The sequence below is a fragment of the Platichthys flesus genome, chromosome 11 (assembly GCF_949316205.1).
Source record: "Platichthys flesus chromosome 11, fPlaFle2.1, whole genome shotgun sequence".
NCBI lineage: Eukaryota > Metazoa > Chordata > Actinopteri > Pleuronectiformes > Pleuronectidae > Platichthys > Platichthys flesus.
In genome coordinates, this window is record NC_084955.1 from 11,575,786 (window position 1) to 11,593,928 (window position 18,143).

Below are 18,143 nucleotides of genomic sequence, written 5' to 3' on the forward strand. Positions count from 1 at the left end.
CTGAGTATGTGTGTGTTTCCATTTGTGTGTGTGTGTGTGTGTTGAAAATGATGAACAAAGAGTGTTAAATGATTCTCCAGTGTCATTGGGTCCACAGACAATAACTACACCCCACTGACCACAATCTATCCCACCGATCATGTGTGTAAGTGTGTGTGTGGGCATGCATAAAGCCCATGCATGTGTTTTGCGAGGGAGAATGGGGTCTCAGCAGATGGCACGGTAGTTTGAGTATCACAACACTGCTGATGACAACTGGGGATTAATCTATTAGGGGAGGACTTTTCATTCGCACCAGCCATTTGTCATGTGTGTGCGTCTGTCTGAGAGTGTGTCCCGTCCTCCAATGATTAAACAGCACACTGATATGAATCTCTCTTGTTACCGATCCCTGCGGAGTTGAGGCCTTTTGCATGTTTGTCTGCCGCTGACAGACAGTTTAGTGAGTCTGAAGAGAAGATGATGCTGTGGTGACGAAGATATGGCTCAGCGATGCCCAGTGGCAAATTAAAGTGCTGCTTTTATGTCCTTTCACTCCTGTGTGAACCATCCGTCTCAGAGCAAGAGGCTTAAACGGCCAAATAAGAATTTGTGCAAGTGTTTTATCTCGTACTTATTTTTTCATACTTTGTTTTGCTTTTGTATTTATCCGTCCCGACAGTGCTTACAGCAGTGTAATATTCTCGCTCACTCTCCGTGCCACTCTCTCGCTCCCCCCTCTGGGCCTATGTCTCCCGCATTCACACAAACAGACACACAACCCTTTCATCTCCACTTGATCAGCTCAGATAGACACATAAACCCGAAACATAACTGGCTTAACTCAAAGGATCTGATATCCAGGCCTGACAATCAGATAGGACTGAAAAGAACATATATGGGGGGAAAAAGGAGAGAGGAAGTATATAAATGGTGGTTTGGCTCCGAGCAGCCTCAATGAGGGAAGACTTTCACACTTTCACACCAACTCCCCCTTCCTCACAAAGACAACAAGTGTGAGTCACTGTGAGCCCAGTCCTGAAAATTAATTTGGGATATTGTGAAAGAATTTTGCCCCGGCTCTTTCTTTGTTGCACCACCTGGTCATCCGTCCCTTTGAGCTTGTTTTTGGAAAAGAGAAACTTGATTCTTTGAGTGAGTTTCACAGGCTCCTTGAACTCTCGTTACAAGTTGATTCTGAACATTTTTGTGTGAAACTGATAGACATATAACTGATGATTTGTTTTGATCAAATTGTTGCTGTTTTGCATTTCTAAAAACGGCAAATCACTTATCAAAGATAAAACAAACTCTAACTGTCTCCAAACAATGAGGTCTGGACATTTTCTGGAATTTGCCTTTTCTCACAAGTAAAAACGGAACAGAAGATTTTCCAGGGGAGGCGCTTTGAAAAACATTTCTGGAACACTAATATGACAGATGAAGCATTAGTGGAGGATAAAGGAGGCAGGACATGACGTATAAATGATGCTGTGGAAATCACGTTGTTGTTTACAGCTCATCAACATCGGCCCATCATCACCAAAAGCTCTTGTATCTTGTCTTTCAAAGGTGAAATCCTTGTATGCATATTCTATGTGTATGGCAGCTCTTAATCATCCTTAGATATTTGTATTTTTTCAGCTCTATGTCCACTCGCACAGCTCTGAGTTATTTGAAAATTTTCCTGCTGTATTCACACAATGGCTCACTCTGTCATTTTCCAGACATTTAACGTACGGTACCTGGAAGGAAAGCTGTGGAAAATGTCCGGAGTAACTGACTTGGAGATTTGCGTTTTCAAATACAGCCCTAGATATGCACAGGAAAATGTCAGGAGGATCTACAAAGCAATATGTGTCTGAGTAATACACGTTGGGAATACATGTTTTACTTACAATTTGCAACTTCATGTTAATGCATGCCATACATTAATTTATATTAGCTAGATAAACAAAACTTTAATCGAATTGCTAGAAGTGTACTGTGTAGAATTAGCATATGGCACACGTATTATCATAATCATATTAAGCATTGGAGTAAGGACACATTGGTGACTTTAATTTAACGGCACAGAAAAAAGCAGCTGGATTCCCCAAAGTACCAACACACAGACAGGAAGGGTTAGAGTCTGGTTCAAGTGAATTTACTGAAGCAAACACAGAGTAAGTATCACCCTGACTGCATCCACACAAACCCACACATATCAGAGAATGAGCAGAGTTCACCCAGGGGAGTCTGCAGAGGGAGAGATCCTACAAGCCGTTCCCAGGGTAGTATGTCAGGTCCCCATGTGTGTGCACTGGCGCACACGCAAACACGCAGTCGGTGGGAGCAACATTCAGCAGCAGCCAGAGAACGTGAGCTCCCCACGGTACTAAACATTTCAAACACTCAAGGCACCAGATTTTCCCTGGAGGGCAAACCCGGCCTGAAGCACCTCACACAGAGCACATGTACTGTACGGTTAAAGGGAAATTAAGTGTATGTAGCAACCTATTGTGCTGTGTGAATCGTTTGACTGTTAAGACTGTCACTTGACTGCGTTGTGGCATTTTCCTCGTTATAATGACTGAACTGAAAATACACCCCAATGCATTATACAACTAAAAGGATTGTTTTCTGCAGGAAACTGAAGCTAGTTCAGCTCATTCTTTTGCATTATTCTTTTCACCTTTAATAAACTCAGGAATAAAGCACAATATAAAAGCCCAATCAAAGATCACTGCCAGAATTTCCAATTGCAAATGGGCAGCTACCCTTTAAATCTCCATTGTTCAAAAGTCAAAATGCAACACAATGATTCAGAAAAAAACTAATTCACTGCATTAAGTCAGGAGCCATGATTTAGAGCCACATCAGAATAGCTTCAGCGTGAGCATTCATTTGGTGCCCGGTCCCTCACACAATGCTACATTAGGCCTCTAATGTGAAGAGGCTCCCCAAGGCTTCATTAAAATGAAAAAGGTCTGAGAGGGTGTGTCCAAGTGTGTGTGCCCGCACAGCTGTGCATGTGTTCTCATCTGAGTGTGAAGGTGAGGGATCTGTGCGGATATGTGTGTGTGTGTGTCTGTTAGTGTGTGTGAGTCTGTGTGTGTATGTGTAATTATGTGTGTGAATGTGAATGTCCTGGGTATGAAAAATATCAGCCGATTCAGAAGATGGAGTTTTCACTTCATTATGGGTATTTGGTAGTTTGTCAACCTTTCCAAGGCCCAGTGGGGCTGCAGGGAACTGTGGATGAATGTAAATAGACAAATAAATAGTGATTTAATAGTTAAATTACAGGTTATGTTTTGTCCCATGTCCCCTCACTTACTGCCAGCACAGCCATTAGGGACAATTTGTGGTTCAGTATCTTGCCCAAGGACAATCAGGCACATAGAATGGGGGAGAATGGGATCGAACTGCAGCCCCTATAGTGGACGACCCGCTCGCTCTACAGCAATTCATGTTTTCTCAAAATGTACGGTTAAGACATGTTGTTTACAGCTGGATGCAAACCAACTCTCCAAAACAAAAGATCTGTTTACAGTTTTGAATTCTAGTTGTAAAAACCTTGATTGAATTAAAGTGGAGTGAGACTTAAAGTGAAATAACTTGTTTCGTGATGTGACAGTCATCGCAGCACTGTTACACAGAGCTGACTGTGTAGGTGTGAATGACATATCTGATGTCTCTCTGCTATAACTGAGATCAGCTCTGAGGGAGGAGGTTTAATAGACAACTGCTATTTCATTCATCTCTGCCTGACTGACTCCTACTTTCACACCTCATTTACTGAGTCAGCTACCATGCCACACTCATCCGCATACACAGGCTCGCACAAGCGCCTGCACTGGAATCTATGCCCACGCACACCTTATATAATCAGCTGACCTACTGACAGCCACTTAGTTATTTATTAACAGGCGGATGGACACGCAGAAAGTCAGCTACAAAAAAATTGCAGTATTAAGGGTAAGGATGATGAGGATAAAATGTCAGGGAGGTGAGGAACAAAGTCGGCACATTGTTACATGCAGCCACTCAAACAGGAACCAGCGAAGGCACAATGTAATCAACAAAAATGTCAGCGACAAGTGGCCCATGAGAGGCGATTTGGGCCTTTAACTGCTCCAATCAGCAAATGGTGCTGTGAAGCTGTCTGCATCCGTCGGGGGGGAACAGGCGCTACAAAGGAAGAAATTGCGTGTTCTTGTGTGACAGAGGGAGATGGAGACAGACAGTGATTTCAGTGAGTACGTGTGAGAGAGAATCATCTTTTAGGGGGAAGTGGAGAAGTTCCATGACCTTTTCAGCTTCAATTAAAGCCATTTGGTATGATGCTGTTATATAAGCAGCAGGGTCCTTCAAAGGAAAAGACAGAGGGATACAATTTGGCCTTTACAGAAGATGAAGGCTAAATCTATTTCCCGAGATTTGGCTTTCATCATCACCCTGCCCCTCGTATTGACGTGATTACAACCATCATGAGAAAAAATTGGAGAAAAAATAGCGGAAGTAAAGTAAAGGATGAGTAGGTAGGAGGGGGAAAAAGTTGTGACATGCATGTGTTTATTCATATATAAATGTGTGTGTGTGTGTGTGTGTGTGTGTGTGTGTGTGCTTGTCACTTAAGACGTGGAGGAGACGTGTGCATCTCATCCATTATGTCATCATTTTCAAGACATGTGACATTGTGACACTGTCGCTGAAGTACTTGCAGGCCAAACACTTATGTGTTACTGCTCCTTTTTCAGACAATGGCTGACGATCTAACCGCCGGGAGCGATATTAAAACAATTATAGCAGAGCTTCATTGGATAACAAAAAAAAAAAATTGTTATAAAATTGGCAGTGATGTATAATAAAAAACAAATGTTTAAACTGTCAGATGTTTTTAATTACATGTCTCTACCTGCTCTTAAGAAAACCCTCAGGTTTTAGGTTGTTGCTTTTAAACTACACTTTTAGAGTCTGTTGGTATACAACATCTTAGGTGTTAATGGGTTAAAACTGGCTAAAAGAATGTTAAGGAACAACTGGTAAAAAGCTAACCAAGAAACAATTATACAATCGTTTAATTTTTTTCTGGCGAGTTTTTATGTTGGGCCATATAACAACGGTCAGAGTAAGATTAAAAAAAGAGGGAAATTAGGGAGGAGGGGAGGGAAGACGTGAAGAGGGGCTCATAGGGAAGCAGAGAAAGGGTAAATGGAGCACAGGAGCAACAAAAGACAATGATAAGTTAAAGACGAGCACTCTTATCTTTCCTTATGTAGGTTAATTGACTGAGGATTCAGACCTAAAAGATATAATTCAATTCAAAGTATGGACGTTAACAATGAAAAGACCAGTAGCATATGAAATGTTTCTTAACACACACACACAGAACAAGCCAGTGTGGCGTCCTAGTATATTTCTAATTATCAGTTAATTGTTATTCCCTATCATTAGGAGGGTGGGTTTTTAATTGTAATGTAGCCAAGCAGAAAGCCTACCTATACATGTGGGGGACAATTAGCCACCTCCATTAACCCCTGGTTAATTACAACCTCCATTGCTGCTTCCCACAGCACTTTCTCACTCCTTTTTACCCCTCATCTCTATCCCCGGGCCTTCAGCCCCCTTTTTCCTCATTTGTACCCTAATTTCATCTGAGATCTACAGTCGTCCTTGATTGTTTGATTCAGAGGTGTATCTGTTGTGAACAAAAAAAAAGTTTTCTAGGTTGTCATTACCCTACTTCAGTCCGCCAATATCTTCCATTTCCTTCCTCTATACTTCCACATTATTGTCCTCAGGGATGAGTCTTTCAGTATCATATCTTTTAAAACAAATTAAAAAAAGTAAGAACATTTTTATTAAATCAGAATAGTCCCTCACTCATGTCTCCATCATATTAACCTTAAGTCTGTCCATTTACGTTTTACATTTCTTGAACTGTTCCTTCTTTATTCATCCTCTGAAGTTGCCTCCTCACATGCACAGTGCACAGCTTTGAGTGTACAGCTGTCAGTAAAGTCAAATTAAAAAAGTAGCGGCATTTTTGGCAATGTCCTGGGTTAGGACAAACACAAATAATAGTTTTTTGAGTTCTTGATAATCTCCATTAGCTGAACGAAGAAGTACATTTATTGCAGAAATAGTGTAAAGTATAAGTTTATCACAGTAGGAAGTGTGCCACACTGGTTAATTTGGGATCATTATTCACTTGGTTTCCCTTTGCAAGTTTGCATCCACTCATCCTAAAGACGTCCTTTCGATTATAGGGAAATCTAAACTGTTAAACTGACTTCCTCTGCAGTTTCTAGGACGAGCCCCCTATTTCACGTTGAAATGCTCTTAAAATACAAAATTCCCTCTTTTGTTCTCCAAGCCCCACATTCCCTAAAAATACAATCATTTTAGAGCATTCACACAAAAAACACAAATTGCATAACTGCAGGGAGGAAACTCTTTTCTTAGTACTAGCTGAATCCCGCTGTCTTGATTTATTAATATTTCACAAAAATTACATTTTGACTGACCACAAATCTAAAACTTGTTAATTTGTCTTTATTTACCCACATAATTAGCCACAGAATGTGAACAAATAAAGGACAATTCTCAACAGATTACTCCTCCAAAAAATCCTTCTTCCATTTAGCTCCTATCCACTCTAACTTGGTTTATTGTCTAAAAGCAGGGGCGAGATGCTTCTATTGTGCCCCGGTGTTGGGAAATGGCGATAACACGGTACTATGTTGTTACTCGAACACTTTCAGAAACAAAGATTGTTTTAAAATTAAGATAGATTGACAGAGAAGAGAAGGCAATAAGATTCAAATGATAGAATGGGCACGTGTGACGGACGGGGCAGACATGCAACAACAGACAGAGTGGGGGACTGAGAGCCATAGAAGGGATAACAATGTCCATTGTTCCATTAGGGAGGACATTAATGACTGATAAAATGAGGTTGCTAAAGAGGACACAATGGTCCTTAATTGACTCATTACGGAAAAGAGGAGAATGGACTGCACTAATGAATGGACTGTGAGCTCTGCAGCTTAACTGCTTGGTAAGCAAAACAGAAAGGCATTCAGTTTATTAAATCTAATAGAATGATTTTATTTGCTCACTGAAAGGGATAGCACAAGAGATTATACAGACAAAAACAAAACAGAGGCAAACAGAAAAACTCTGGTTTAATTTAAGTAATTTAGTTTTGTAAATCACTGATGCATGATTATGTTTAGTGTTACTTCAGAGATAAAAAATAAAGTGTGTGTGTGTGTGTGTGTGTGTGTGTGTGTGTGTGTGTGTGTGTGTGTGTGTGTGAGTGCGTGTGTGTGTGAGTGCGTGTGTGTGTGTGTGTGTGGATACTGTACATACCTCTAGGTGTTCCAGGATATAGGGTGGGTTAGTCATACCCAGCCTCAGCATGGCTCCTTCAGGAATCTCTTCCACCAGTCTCCACAGCAACGTGGGCAGATCTGTTCCTATGTCTCGACCATAAGCTCCTGTGTCTTCACTGGTCAACCAGATCTCACACACTCCCTCTGCAAAACAACAAAGATAAACCAGGTTTAATAACTTATCCAAATGATTTTTGTTATCGTCATGGCTCTTAAGAGTTATAGTCTATTGTTTTGGTGCCAGTACACTGCAGCTTTGCAACTATCAGTGAATTTTGTGACAGAAGTTAACTATTTAAATGAAATGTGTAATACCTTAAAAAGTTCAACCTGCTAGACCCCTTTTACTTCTACATACCTATCTACAAGAAGTTTTCTTATTTTGGTTTTCTTTAACATATACTGTATCTTGCTGCGGAATTGCAATGTACAAAACATGCTCGGGGCCACAATGGGACCGTGGTTGTTCTGTGTTTTATGAGGGGCTGCCCTGGAGCAATGTGAAAACTTAGCTCTATATACATACATTACATAGCATTGTATGTGTAGTATAACTATTATATAGAACTTTCAATGCGAAAGAGGACCTTTTTAACTTTGATTATGCAGCCACTGTTACAATTCAGGGAAAACTCACATTTACATCCCATTGACTGGATTCAACCTAAGCACCTCATACACTGTTGGTAGTGAATGCAACCTGGGGGAGTTACTGCCATTATGTCTAGATTTGAATGCTTATACTTTTTAAAAGGCATTCTTTTGTATCATCCCATTTAAATCCCACTTTCCCTTTCTTTTTGTATAGTTTCCTTGATGATTTACACATTATTGCTTATATATTTATAAAATATAATAATGTTTTAAACCATAAATCATAAACATATCAATATGGGGACACTTAATATGATACATTTTTCCACTTGATTGCTGAGCTCAGGTTACAAAACTACACGAGCATTACAGCAGATTCTCTCAAATATGATCTCCATAGCATGTTCTTGTTGTCACTCCCTAAATGCTCCTGGACTTTGGTGGAGCCCAGCTCATGACGGTCACTGACAAGTTTTAAAAATACCCGTCTTCTAATCATACCTTCCAGGAATGTGAAGGTCATATACAGCACGAGGGGAGGATACACTGCCTTCATGCTAAATTAAAGCAACGCTCACTGCAAGAGCTTAATGATCTAACTGTCATTTGGCTGCAGGTCTGGAAATGGCTGAGTGTCTGCTTTGGTTTAAGACACATCATATAATGAAGGCACACAGAGATACATTTGCACTTGCAAGCGTACAAGGGCAAATATGTACACACACACACAAACACACAAAGACAAAAATTCCAATTAGGCAAACACCATCTTAACTCTATGAATGACCACATGCATCTTTCTGTCTGTCTCTGCACAGCTAATGATAATGATGGTTGGTGTGTGTGTGTGTTCAAAGATGTGTATGGGCCAGATAGATTAAAGATGATGACAGTATAATTGTCCAGAGTACGAGAGTCTCCAAAGCTCATCATCATTGACATTAAGATGCGCTAATGATATCTGGAGCCGGTCATGTCCAAAAGACGCATCAATCAAATGTGATCAGATCTAAAAGAAAAACTCTATAAACACACTATATAAAAATGCATTCAGGGTAGGATGTTCATTTGTCTTGTTTTAATATTATTTAATCTTGGTCCAATACGCAATAAAAGCCTTGTTTATTATGTTTTTTATCATTTAGAAACCAATTCAATTTACTTACACAGACTATCAGTGAGAGTCTCACTGATTGCTTGATATGAACGTTTCAGAGACATATCAGTATTCACATGTATGTTTGCCAATATGTGCCACATGAAAAGCTCTATATTCCAAAATAAACCCTGCGGAAAAGATTCACATCTATTTTCTTAACTATATGTTTTATTTAGTTTAGTTGTATGTATGCTTACTTGTAAAAAAGTTAATGGTTTGAGTGTAAAATATCAAGCCTCAACTTCACTTTCGTGTCGTAACAGTTTGATAATGACGTCTTTGGAATTATTGCCAATGTACATAATTTTTTATATATTTGTATCGTCTTCTTTACCCTATTATCAGGATATGCATTGGCCCCAAAACATATTGGTATATAGATAAGAAGTACCTATACTGTTGGCCACGGAACACCTTGAATCAGGGGTTTCCACTGCAGTGGTGAAAATAGCAGCCAGCTGGTTGGGCTGCTGCCTCACACTATGTATTTAAGTTGGCAGCAAACAGGATCCCAATTACATTTTCTGACCTTAACCATTTTATTTAATTATTGTACAATTGTTTCATTTAATTTCAATTATAAAATCATCGTTTTATTTTTTTGGTAGGATTCCCTGAGTGTTCTGGGGGTGTTCAGCAGGAGCTAAATTATCCTCAGAGGTCTCTTCTTCCCCAATACAAAAACAGAATTCGTAATTAAACCTGGTAAAAGAAAAAAACACTGTAAAGGCTGTTTCATGTTAAAAAACAATGTTTCTCAGATGCTCCTTGGGGGGGAGGGGGGAAACAGAACGTCAGAATTGGCTGTTTGTTTAGCTTGTTAAGAACCAGACGTTCCAATAACGAGATTCCTTCATCTGGTAAAGTATCTTGTTATAAGGTTTTAAAAACCGATGAAGACTTGACTTGAAACATGGAAAAAATTGTTAGCTGTAAATTTTGATTCAATGCAGCCATCTTATTATCAGTATCCATCGATCGGTATTGATTGAGTGTCCTTCTTAGGAACATTAATGCCACAGTTGATTTGCAGCACTATTTTTCCCTTTGATATGTAACATTTTTTTCAGTTATTTTTAGCCTAAAGGAAGGTAGTGACAGCCCAGTCCCAGGGCAGCTAGTGTCAGCTTGTTTGGACTCAATTACACCAGTTCCTCTGCCAAGGTCTAACTCCTGCATGCATCATCTGCATCCTGACTGTTAGTATTCCTACCCCATCACACCAGCAGTGTCACATCTCTGTCCCACAAGAATGTTGGCCAGGTGATCTCTTAATACAACGTCAGACCAGCATTAAACTGGCCTAGAAGCGAAATTGAATCCTTCCAAAACAACATTTGTGAGATTCTACTCACACAATTCCACCTAGATGGCAACCTTGTGTATTGTCTGCTATGAAATAGCTCTCGTGATTACTGTGTGGATTGTGTTTTGAACATGGTGAAGGTTTGGAAAAGTCTCAGGTGTTAAGTCAAGGCCACTGTCATACATAGACGTCTCAATAAACTCAACAACCAAAAACCAGTAATTTCCCCCTTTGACGTGCTTCCCAGTCCCTTTTGTGTTGGATGTGCCAATGGTATTGTTGTTGGCGAGAGACACAGAGATGGAGGTCAATTCATCAGGAAATGTTAGCTTGTTCACTCCTTTTCTATCTATTCTTATACAAAGCGCAGCTGCTTCCTCTGGTTTTGGTATGTGTGCTGTGGAGAGAGGGTTCACGGTGAAGCAGATCTGTAATGTGTCTACTGTGTGCATGTATCAGGCATTTCAAAATGATGGCTGGGTATTGTTTGGGTTTGTACCAGCGCAGCTGCTAAATTGATAATTTTAAAATCTGCTAGAACTAAGAAACTTTTGATTGTCGATAAGAAAGGCCTTTTTTATTGCTAAGGCAAATTGTAAGTTGAAATTTAACATTAACTGCTAGTTGTTAACAGCTAACTGGGGGCTAACTTTAGGTACTAGCCATGTAGCGAGTGCGTTGCAACCAGAGAGTTAAGTGGAATGTTAACTAGGTTATGCAGTGTAATTTATGGTGCCTGTAAGCAAAGCAACAATTTCAGTTTATGGCACAGGCAATGAAATGGGTAACCGAAGTCTGCGGTCTGACTCGGTCCTATAGGTACCAGCCCTGTAGGACCCTGTGTTGACTTCAGACTCTGACGCAAAAGGTGTTAAACATAAAAACACATTATGAAAAATCACACTGGTTCATCATTACAATTATCAAGCAAAAAATAAAATATGTGTCGTTGAAACATAGGCAGGGCAGACAAGTTTCCATTCTGCTTGACCTGTCTGAATTTTATAACTAACCCTCAACCTGACCCTTTCTCTTCCACGTCCTCATGGGATGTAGTTTGATGTCAGAACAGTTGTAAACAAGGGTGAGGGGTTGGGCACTTTTCCTACAATCTATTAAAATTCACTTAACTGTGACACAGCAGTGAAAAGACAGCAAAGGGAGGAGAGAACGAAACAGAGTTGAACATAAAAAAAAAGAGGTCCTGTTTAGTTAGAGAGCAAAAAGGAAACAGCTGTGTGTACATGTAAGCTGCCTTTGTCTTCGTCCAACGATAACAGCATCAACATGCCCGCCTAATGCCATGCACATACCAAACAATCATCACTAAAACTCTGCCCTGTACTATTCCAAAAAAAGCACTATAACTGGAACTGAAGAGTTTTAAATGAGGTGGATCTTCTGGCTTTTTTGATGGATGTCTGTATATTGAATTCAGATCAATGTGTGTTTTACATGTTTTTAATGTACCAGTGTTACCACTCAGGGCATTTCAGTTTCTTGTAAATGTCCACATGTCCAAAATGGAAGAGTTCAAGGAGAGGAGGACAGGGTACACTATCTCCTATGGATGAATGTTTTTTCATCACGAGATATAAGAACTGGTTTGGTTTATACTGATTATGTAAAACAGCCCACACTAATCTTTTCGTGGTTGACATTGTCAGGACTTATCAAGTAAAAGTTGATATAGTCCAATTTTGTATTTTTTTGTAGAATCCAAAGACCTGACTTTATTCATACTAGACTCAAAAATCTAACATTTAAATTTTTTTATGAAAATGTAGGTTCTTCTTTTGATATTCAATTCAACATTCAGTTCAAGATTGCAGTATAGATATTGAAAAATATATTGCAGTATTCATTTGTTCACAATCACCAATATGAAACTGTTCCCAGGCTAAACTGCCTATAAGCTGCTGTATTGAATCTCTTCAGCATTTACTGTAGCAGACCTCTTTATACCTTCCCGATTCAAAATATGGCACCACAGAAGTACATCATTCAAAAATTATCAGAAGCAAATGCTACTGCAGCCGTTTTATAAAACCAGAATATTTTAATAAAATGTCTCAGGAAACTGGACAAAAGAACGTATATATACATATATATGAAATGTATTAAAATATTCTGGATATATAAAAATGGTTGGTTATTGTTTAATTCTAAAGATGTTCTGAAATATGTATTTGAAATTCAGAGATGCCAATACTTGTGGCCGGGACTGTATATCATTACCCTGTTTACAAATGGCCCTGTCTCTGCTCCGCCCCTGGATAAAAGGATGAGAAGAGTGGGAGGAGAAAAGAGATGAGGGCTTTGAAGCAGATGCTTTGAAGAAGTGTGACAGAACCAATTGATTCAGGTGATTGGGAGCTTTAGTAAAAGCCACTGTTGAAACGGTAAAGGGTTCTTAAACCATAAATGAGAAACACACAAGCAGCACAACCTGACCACACATATTCATGTCACGCTTATTTCTATTAGTTAGTAAATGCTGACTCTGGTCACCTCAACACTAACACATTTTAAATATAATTAATTCTGCTTTCTTCCTTACAAAATATTTAAGAAAAGCAACAACAACAATGGTATTCACCAATAATATTATATTATTATTCGAGCAGACAATTTAGCTGTGTCTCAATTTCAGGGGCCGCATTCTTCCGAGGCTACAGGGCTGGCTGACGTATCTCAACATTCATTGCACTTCAACGACAAAGTAAGGGTGCGACAAAAAAAGTGAATGTTTGAGTATCAGGCTTTAACTCTAGAACCATCCAGCTAATGATAAACATGATAAAAAACAAAACAATGAAGCCCCTATGTTTTGCGGGCCATGTGACCGCAGAAGAAAACATGGAGAAACTATGGAACATAGTATTTTCCTTAACTGTTTGCTCAATAGGTCCTCAACCAAATTACTACTCATCTCTACTTTACAAGAACATTTGACCACACTTGTGACAACGAGCAATATCATTACCAGCACACTATAATGTAAAAAAACATTTGATCAACTTGGACTCTCAGCCACTAATGTGTTTGTTTTGGTGACTGCATGTTCTGAGTCAGTTTATGTGACCAAAGCTCTGCCTTGTGTCTATTTATTCAGGGGAAGCATTTATTTTAAGGTTTTACACACAGGAGCAGTAGCTCCACTATGTTGTTACGGTATGTTTTTAGAACTGACTTGACTAAGCTCAACCAGGCTCCCAAAAAGACGGAACTATTTATACACATAAGTGCACATTAAGAACTCCATGTGTTCCCTGTGACCTAGTTATATTAATTTATTTTTAGCACGTGCCTGGTGGTAGGGGCTGCCTTTCTCGGACAGGGCTACCTAGCTTCGATAGTCCAAACATGGTCACTTGTGTTACTGCTGGAGTTCACATATTTGTATTGATCTTCTTCTGATGTATTTGTTCTTTGCAGACTCACCAATTAACATCACCTGTGAGTCTTTGTACTATGGGAGGTACCCGGAGCCCAAGCAGGACACCCACTCAGACAATCGCAAACACCACTCATGACAGATGTTGGTTGAACTGGTTCACATAAAATCTGTGCGCATTACCAGGCAAAACGGGAAATACGACCCAACTGTAAGGCAGCTTGAACACAGTGGAGCAGAAGATAGTGCAGGGTCATTGTATGTTTGTGTCCTGTATGTGGCTTTAGTACATGAATAGGAACATGACATGATGCCCCTCTATATGGATTCAGAAGGTATACTTATCTTAATCTCTTTAGCATGATATACAGTACATTTTGATTGGCTGCCACAGGCTATGATGTTTAACAGATTAGAGATTAGATGCACATAAAGATGATCCTATTAAACAGCATTAAAAAAACTATTTTCCGTAACATAAGTCAGCACAAGGCTAAGCATGTTACAGTTTATATGGAGAAAGACAAACCGGGGAAGGAAGACAGAGGAAACGATTCAATGTTTTTAGTTTTGAATCTCAATTTGAACACACACACTAACACACACCTCCCATGCATCATGGCAGCTTAATGTACACAACATGCTTAGCTATGTGTTGCTTTGTGTCATGGAAAATAAGGATTTAATGCAGCATAATAGGATCATCTTTATGTGCATATAATCTGTAATCTATTAAACATCTCCGCCCATGCCACCAATGAGGATATGCGTGACTTATGCACAGCAATAACAGTTTAAATCCATTTTAATTTGTTCGCTCTTTGACTCAGTGACTTAACCGAAATATTTGCATCCTCTTAAGGCCGTTATTCTAACTATATTCTGACTAGGTCTATATTATTCTATATTACATACATAACTTTAACAATAAAAAAAAGTTAACACAAAAGAGATATTTAAAAACAAATGTTCTAAATATACACAATCAAATAATTGTAAAAAATAATAACGGTCTCAGTAAATGCAAAAATCTGTTCTTTACGGAAATAATTTAAAACATATTTAATAATCAACAGTAAATATTAACGGTTGGGTGACTGCCATTAAATCACAAACAAATACATCAATGCATAAACCTTCTCACAAGCCAAACAAAATAGAATGTGATGCATACATTAACTGATGATTAACTAATTTGGTAAACATGACAGTGATTGAACAGACAACAAATGTAGATCTGCCCTGTAACACATAAGGTCTAAACTATGCCATTTAAATGTATGTACAGCAATTTCATGCATTCCATGGACAGCGTGCACGCGTGCACACACGCAAGCACATACACACACCATCTACAACCATGCAACAAAGTACCATTGACTGGAAGGCCTCACTGACCTTCATCCACATTAGTACCACCCCCTTCCCCCCTGATCAGCCAATCCCCTCTGGCTGTCTGCCTCCTGAGTAAACCTCCCCGCCCAAAACTCAACAGTATACAAAATTATTCTAGGTCAGATGTCAACAACAGCAACTTGAGAAAGGAAATGATAAATTTGGAGAGAGAGAGAGAGAGAAAAGTTAAGGACTTTGTGCAGAGAGGCTGCAAACAGGATGAACATTAGGGTCAATAAGAGGCATTCAGATATATTACAGTGCATGTTTAAGAAAATGATCCAGATATTGAGTCATACAGTAATTTCCTAAAAATCTGTCATTACTCATATCATCTGATGTCAAACCTTTGCCTCTTCTGTGTATTTTTTTACAAAAAAAAACATTTAAAAAATGAAAAATAATAAACACTAGATAGCAGAATAGTTTTGTTGTATTATAGCCTTCAGTTTCCGAGAGCATGTGTATTTAAAAAAAGTTAGCCACACACACACACACACACACACACACACACACACACACACACACACACACACACACACACACACACACACACACACACACACACACACACACACACACACACACACACACACACACACACACACACACACACACACACACACACACACACACGAATATCAATACAAACAAGCACACACTTTCTCACAAATTCCCACACTGTAACTCACACATAAACACAACACACAGAGTTTAATTGCAGTAATTAAGCAGCTTAATTTAGAGCAACAACTGTTGATACGGTGTGTGGGTGTCTTGGCAGGTAGCATCATCATCACGGCTTAACCCAACACACACACTTGTATATTTGCAAATATTCTCTCTCAGGCATGTTTACAGAAAAAACATGCATGTGTGCATGCACATGAATGTGTCTGTGCACATGCCCATACGTGGATGTACATGCATATGCATGGTATTAATGAACAGCCTACCCAATCCTTTAAACAACAACATGTCAGCTTTAACCTACTTTTACAGAGTTTTTGAACTACAAGCACGACCCTCTGTGATATAGAATGTCTCAATACATCAAAGCTTTGATGCGTGTGTAAGTGCATGCTCACACAATGTTTATGGAGACATAAGAAAGTGCCATAGCATATTGTATATGGGTCAAACATATTGTATGGATATATCAAAAGTAATTGGCATTGAGCCTGTTTGTGTGTATGTGCGTGTGTGTGTGTGTGTGAAGTATGTATATATAAATGTATAGGGAGTAATTGGGTGAGAGGATAAGATACAATCATGACAAGAGAAGTTATATCCCCTCTTTCATCTTTTTGTGTATTTGTATGTGAGTGAGTGTGAGTGTGTGTGTGTGTGTGTGTGTGTGTGTGTGTGTGTGTGTTTGTGTGTGTGTGTTGTCAAAGAGGAAGCATCTTGTGAATCCACCAAAGCAGAAGTACTGCTACATCTAGAAGAAAAGAGGAATCTTCAGGGACTGAGATGAGGCCTATAACTGCCCGTACAGTTGCAAGTCATTGGTAACTTCCTAGTGAACTCAGAGGAGTAATTAATAACTTATGGACAGGAAATAAGGAAAAAAACTAAAAACACAAAGAAACACGCCTGTTCACATCTTGGCCGACCTCTCTCCCAGTGCATCCTGGGCTGGACAAGAAGTTCTATAAATCTGATGTCTTTTAACTATATTCTGGTTCACCATATCAGGGTTATCTAGCTATGAATGTCCAAGCTTGCGGCCACTGTGTCGGCCTCTTAGAGTGACTCAACTATTACAGAGCAACACAGATGAGGAAACAAAGTAGTAGGACAGATAACGATTGAAGGACAGAGATGATAAATGGGATTGTGTGAGAGCTCTTCATCTGTGAGTGAGACTGTCATTATTAATGATTTGGGGAGCAATCAACAGGCCTTTGTTTATCTCCTCTCATTAAGGAATGCTCTCATTAGTGTCAGTTTAAAAGCAACAAACGCAATTAAACAGAAAAGCAAAAAGATGTGGCTGTCGCAATAGGACGAATTTACGTGTTGATAAACTGTATGTTAACATGATCCAAGGCCTGAGTTATCAAGCAAATCATCACATTTGAAAGAGGTTTTCATCTGCAAATGTTTATTCGATTAATTACTTGAAAGTTGAACTGATTATCAAAACTGTCACATATCAATCTAATGATTATTCAGATCTTTTCAGCGAAAAATCCTCCAGTGTGTTACTGGGAGTTATATCGTTGTACGAAGCATGGAGTTATCTATCAAATAGGGATTATCCAAACTGTCTCGAGATTTAACCCGATGTCAGTCTATCAAGATAATGAACATGTACTGTACGTCATTAAAAGGACATGAGTTGAGGCCAAGGGGAGGAGGAATGGCTGATGGGGAGCTTGGATTAGCGGACGGGGAGGCTAAGACACAGAGCACAGAGAGTGTCAAAGGAAGCTATAGGGGCTAGATCCCATTTCTGTATGCTTCAGAGACCTCAAGAACTGCGAGGCACCCAGGGCATCAGGGAGACACACACACGCACACGCATGCATGCACACACACTGTAGACATGTGTCTCAACACTGGCCTTACATATGGAAATGGCTTCTTATTAAAAACTCATTGAGGTGGTAATGGTTAATATCAGCTGTCAAAGAAGTCAAAGCAGTGGACACACATGCACACAAACACACACAAACACACACTTAAATGCTTGACATATATCCTCATTGACACACAATATTCAGACACATACACACACACATACGGTACTACAGTTGAGTTATTAATTAGACATAATAAGGTTTAACTCTAAACTACTTCAAGGCTGGTGACCTACTTTTGTGACATATTGTGTGTGTGTGTGTGTGTGCAGCCACTAATGTGATAAATAATAATAATATGTCTGGTCAGTATTTATGCTAATGTATTCATAACCCACTAGCCGGC

The 18,143-nt window shown here is 39.3% G+C and overlaps 1 protein-coding gene across 1 annotated transcript in view; it reads right to left on the bottom strand.

Annotated features, from left to right (window-relative positions):
- cdkal1 (CDK5 regulatory subunit associated protein 1-like 1) overlaps nt 1-18,143 on the bottom strand; it is a 224,467-nt gene that overhangs the window by 94,425 nt on the left and 111,899 nt on the right. The window contains exon 9 of the mRNA XM_062399418.1: nt 7,339-7,505. Within this exon, the coding sequence (XP_062255402.1) occupies nt 7,339-7,505 (167 nt within the window). The remainder of the gene's footprint in view (nt 1-7,338; nt 7,506-18,143) is intronic.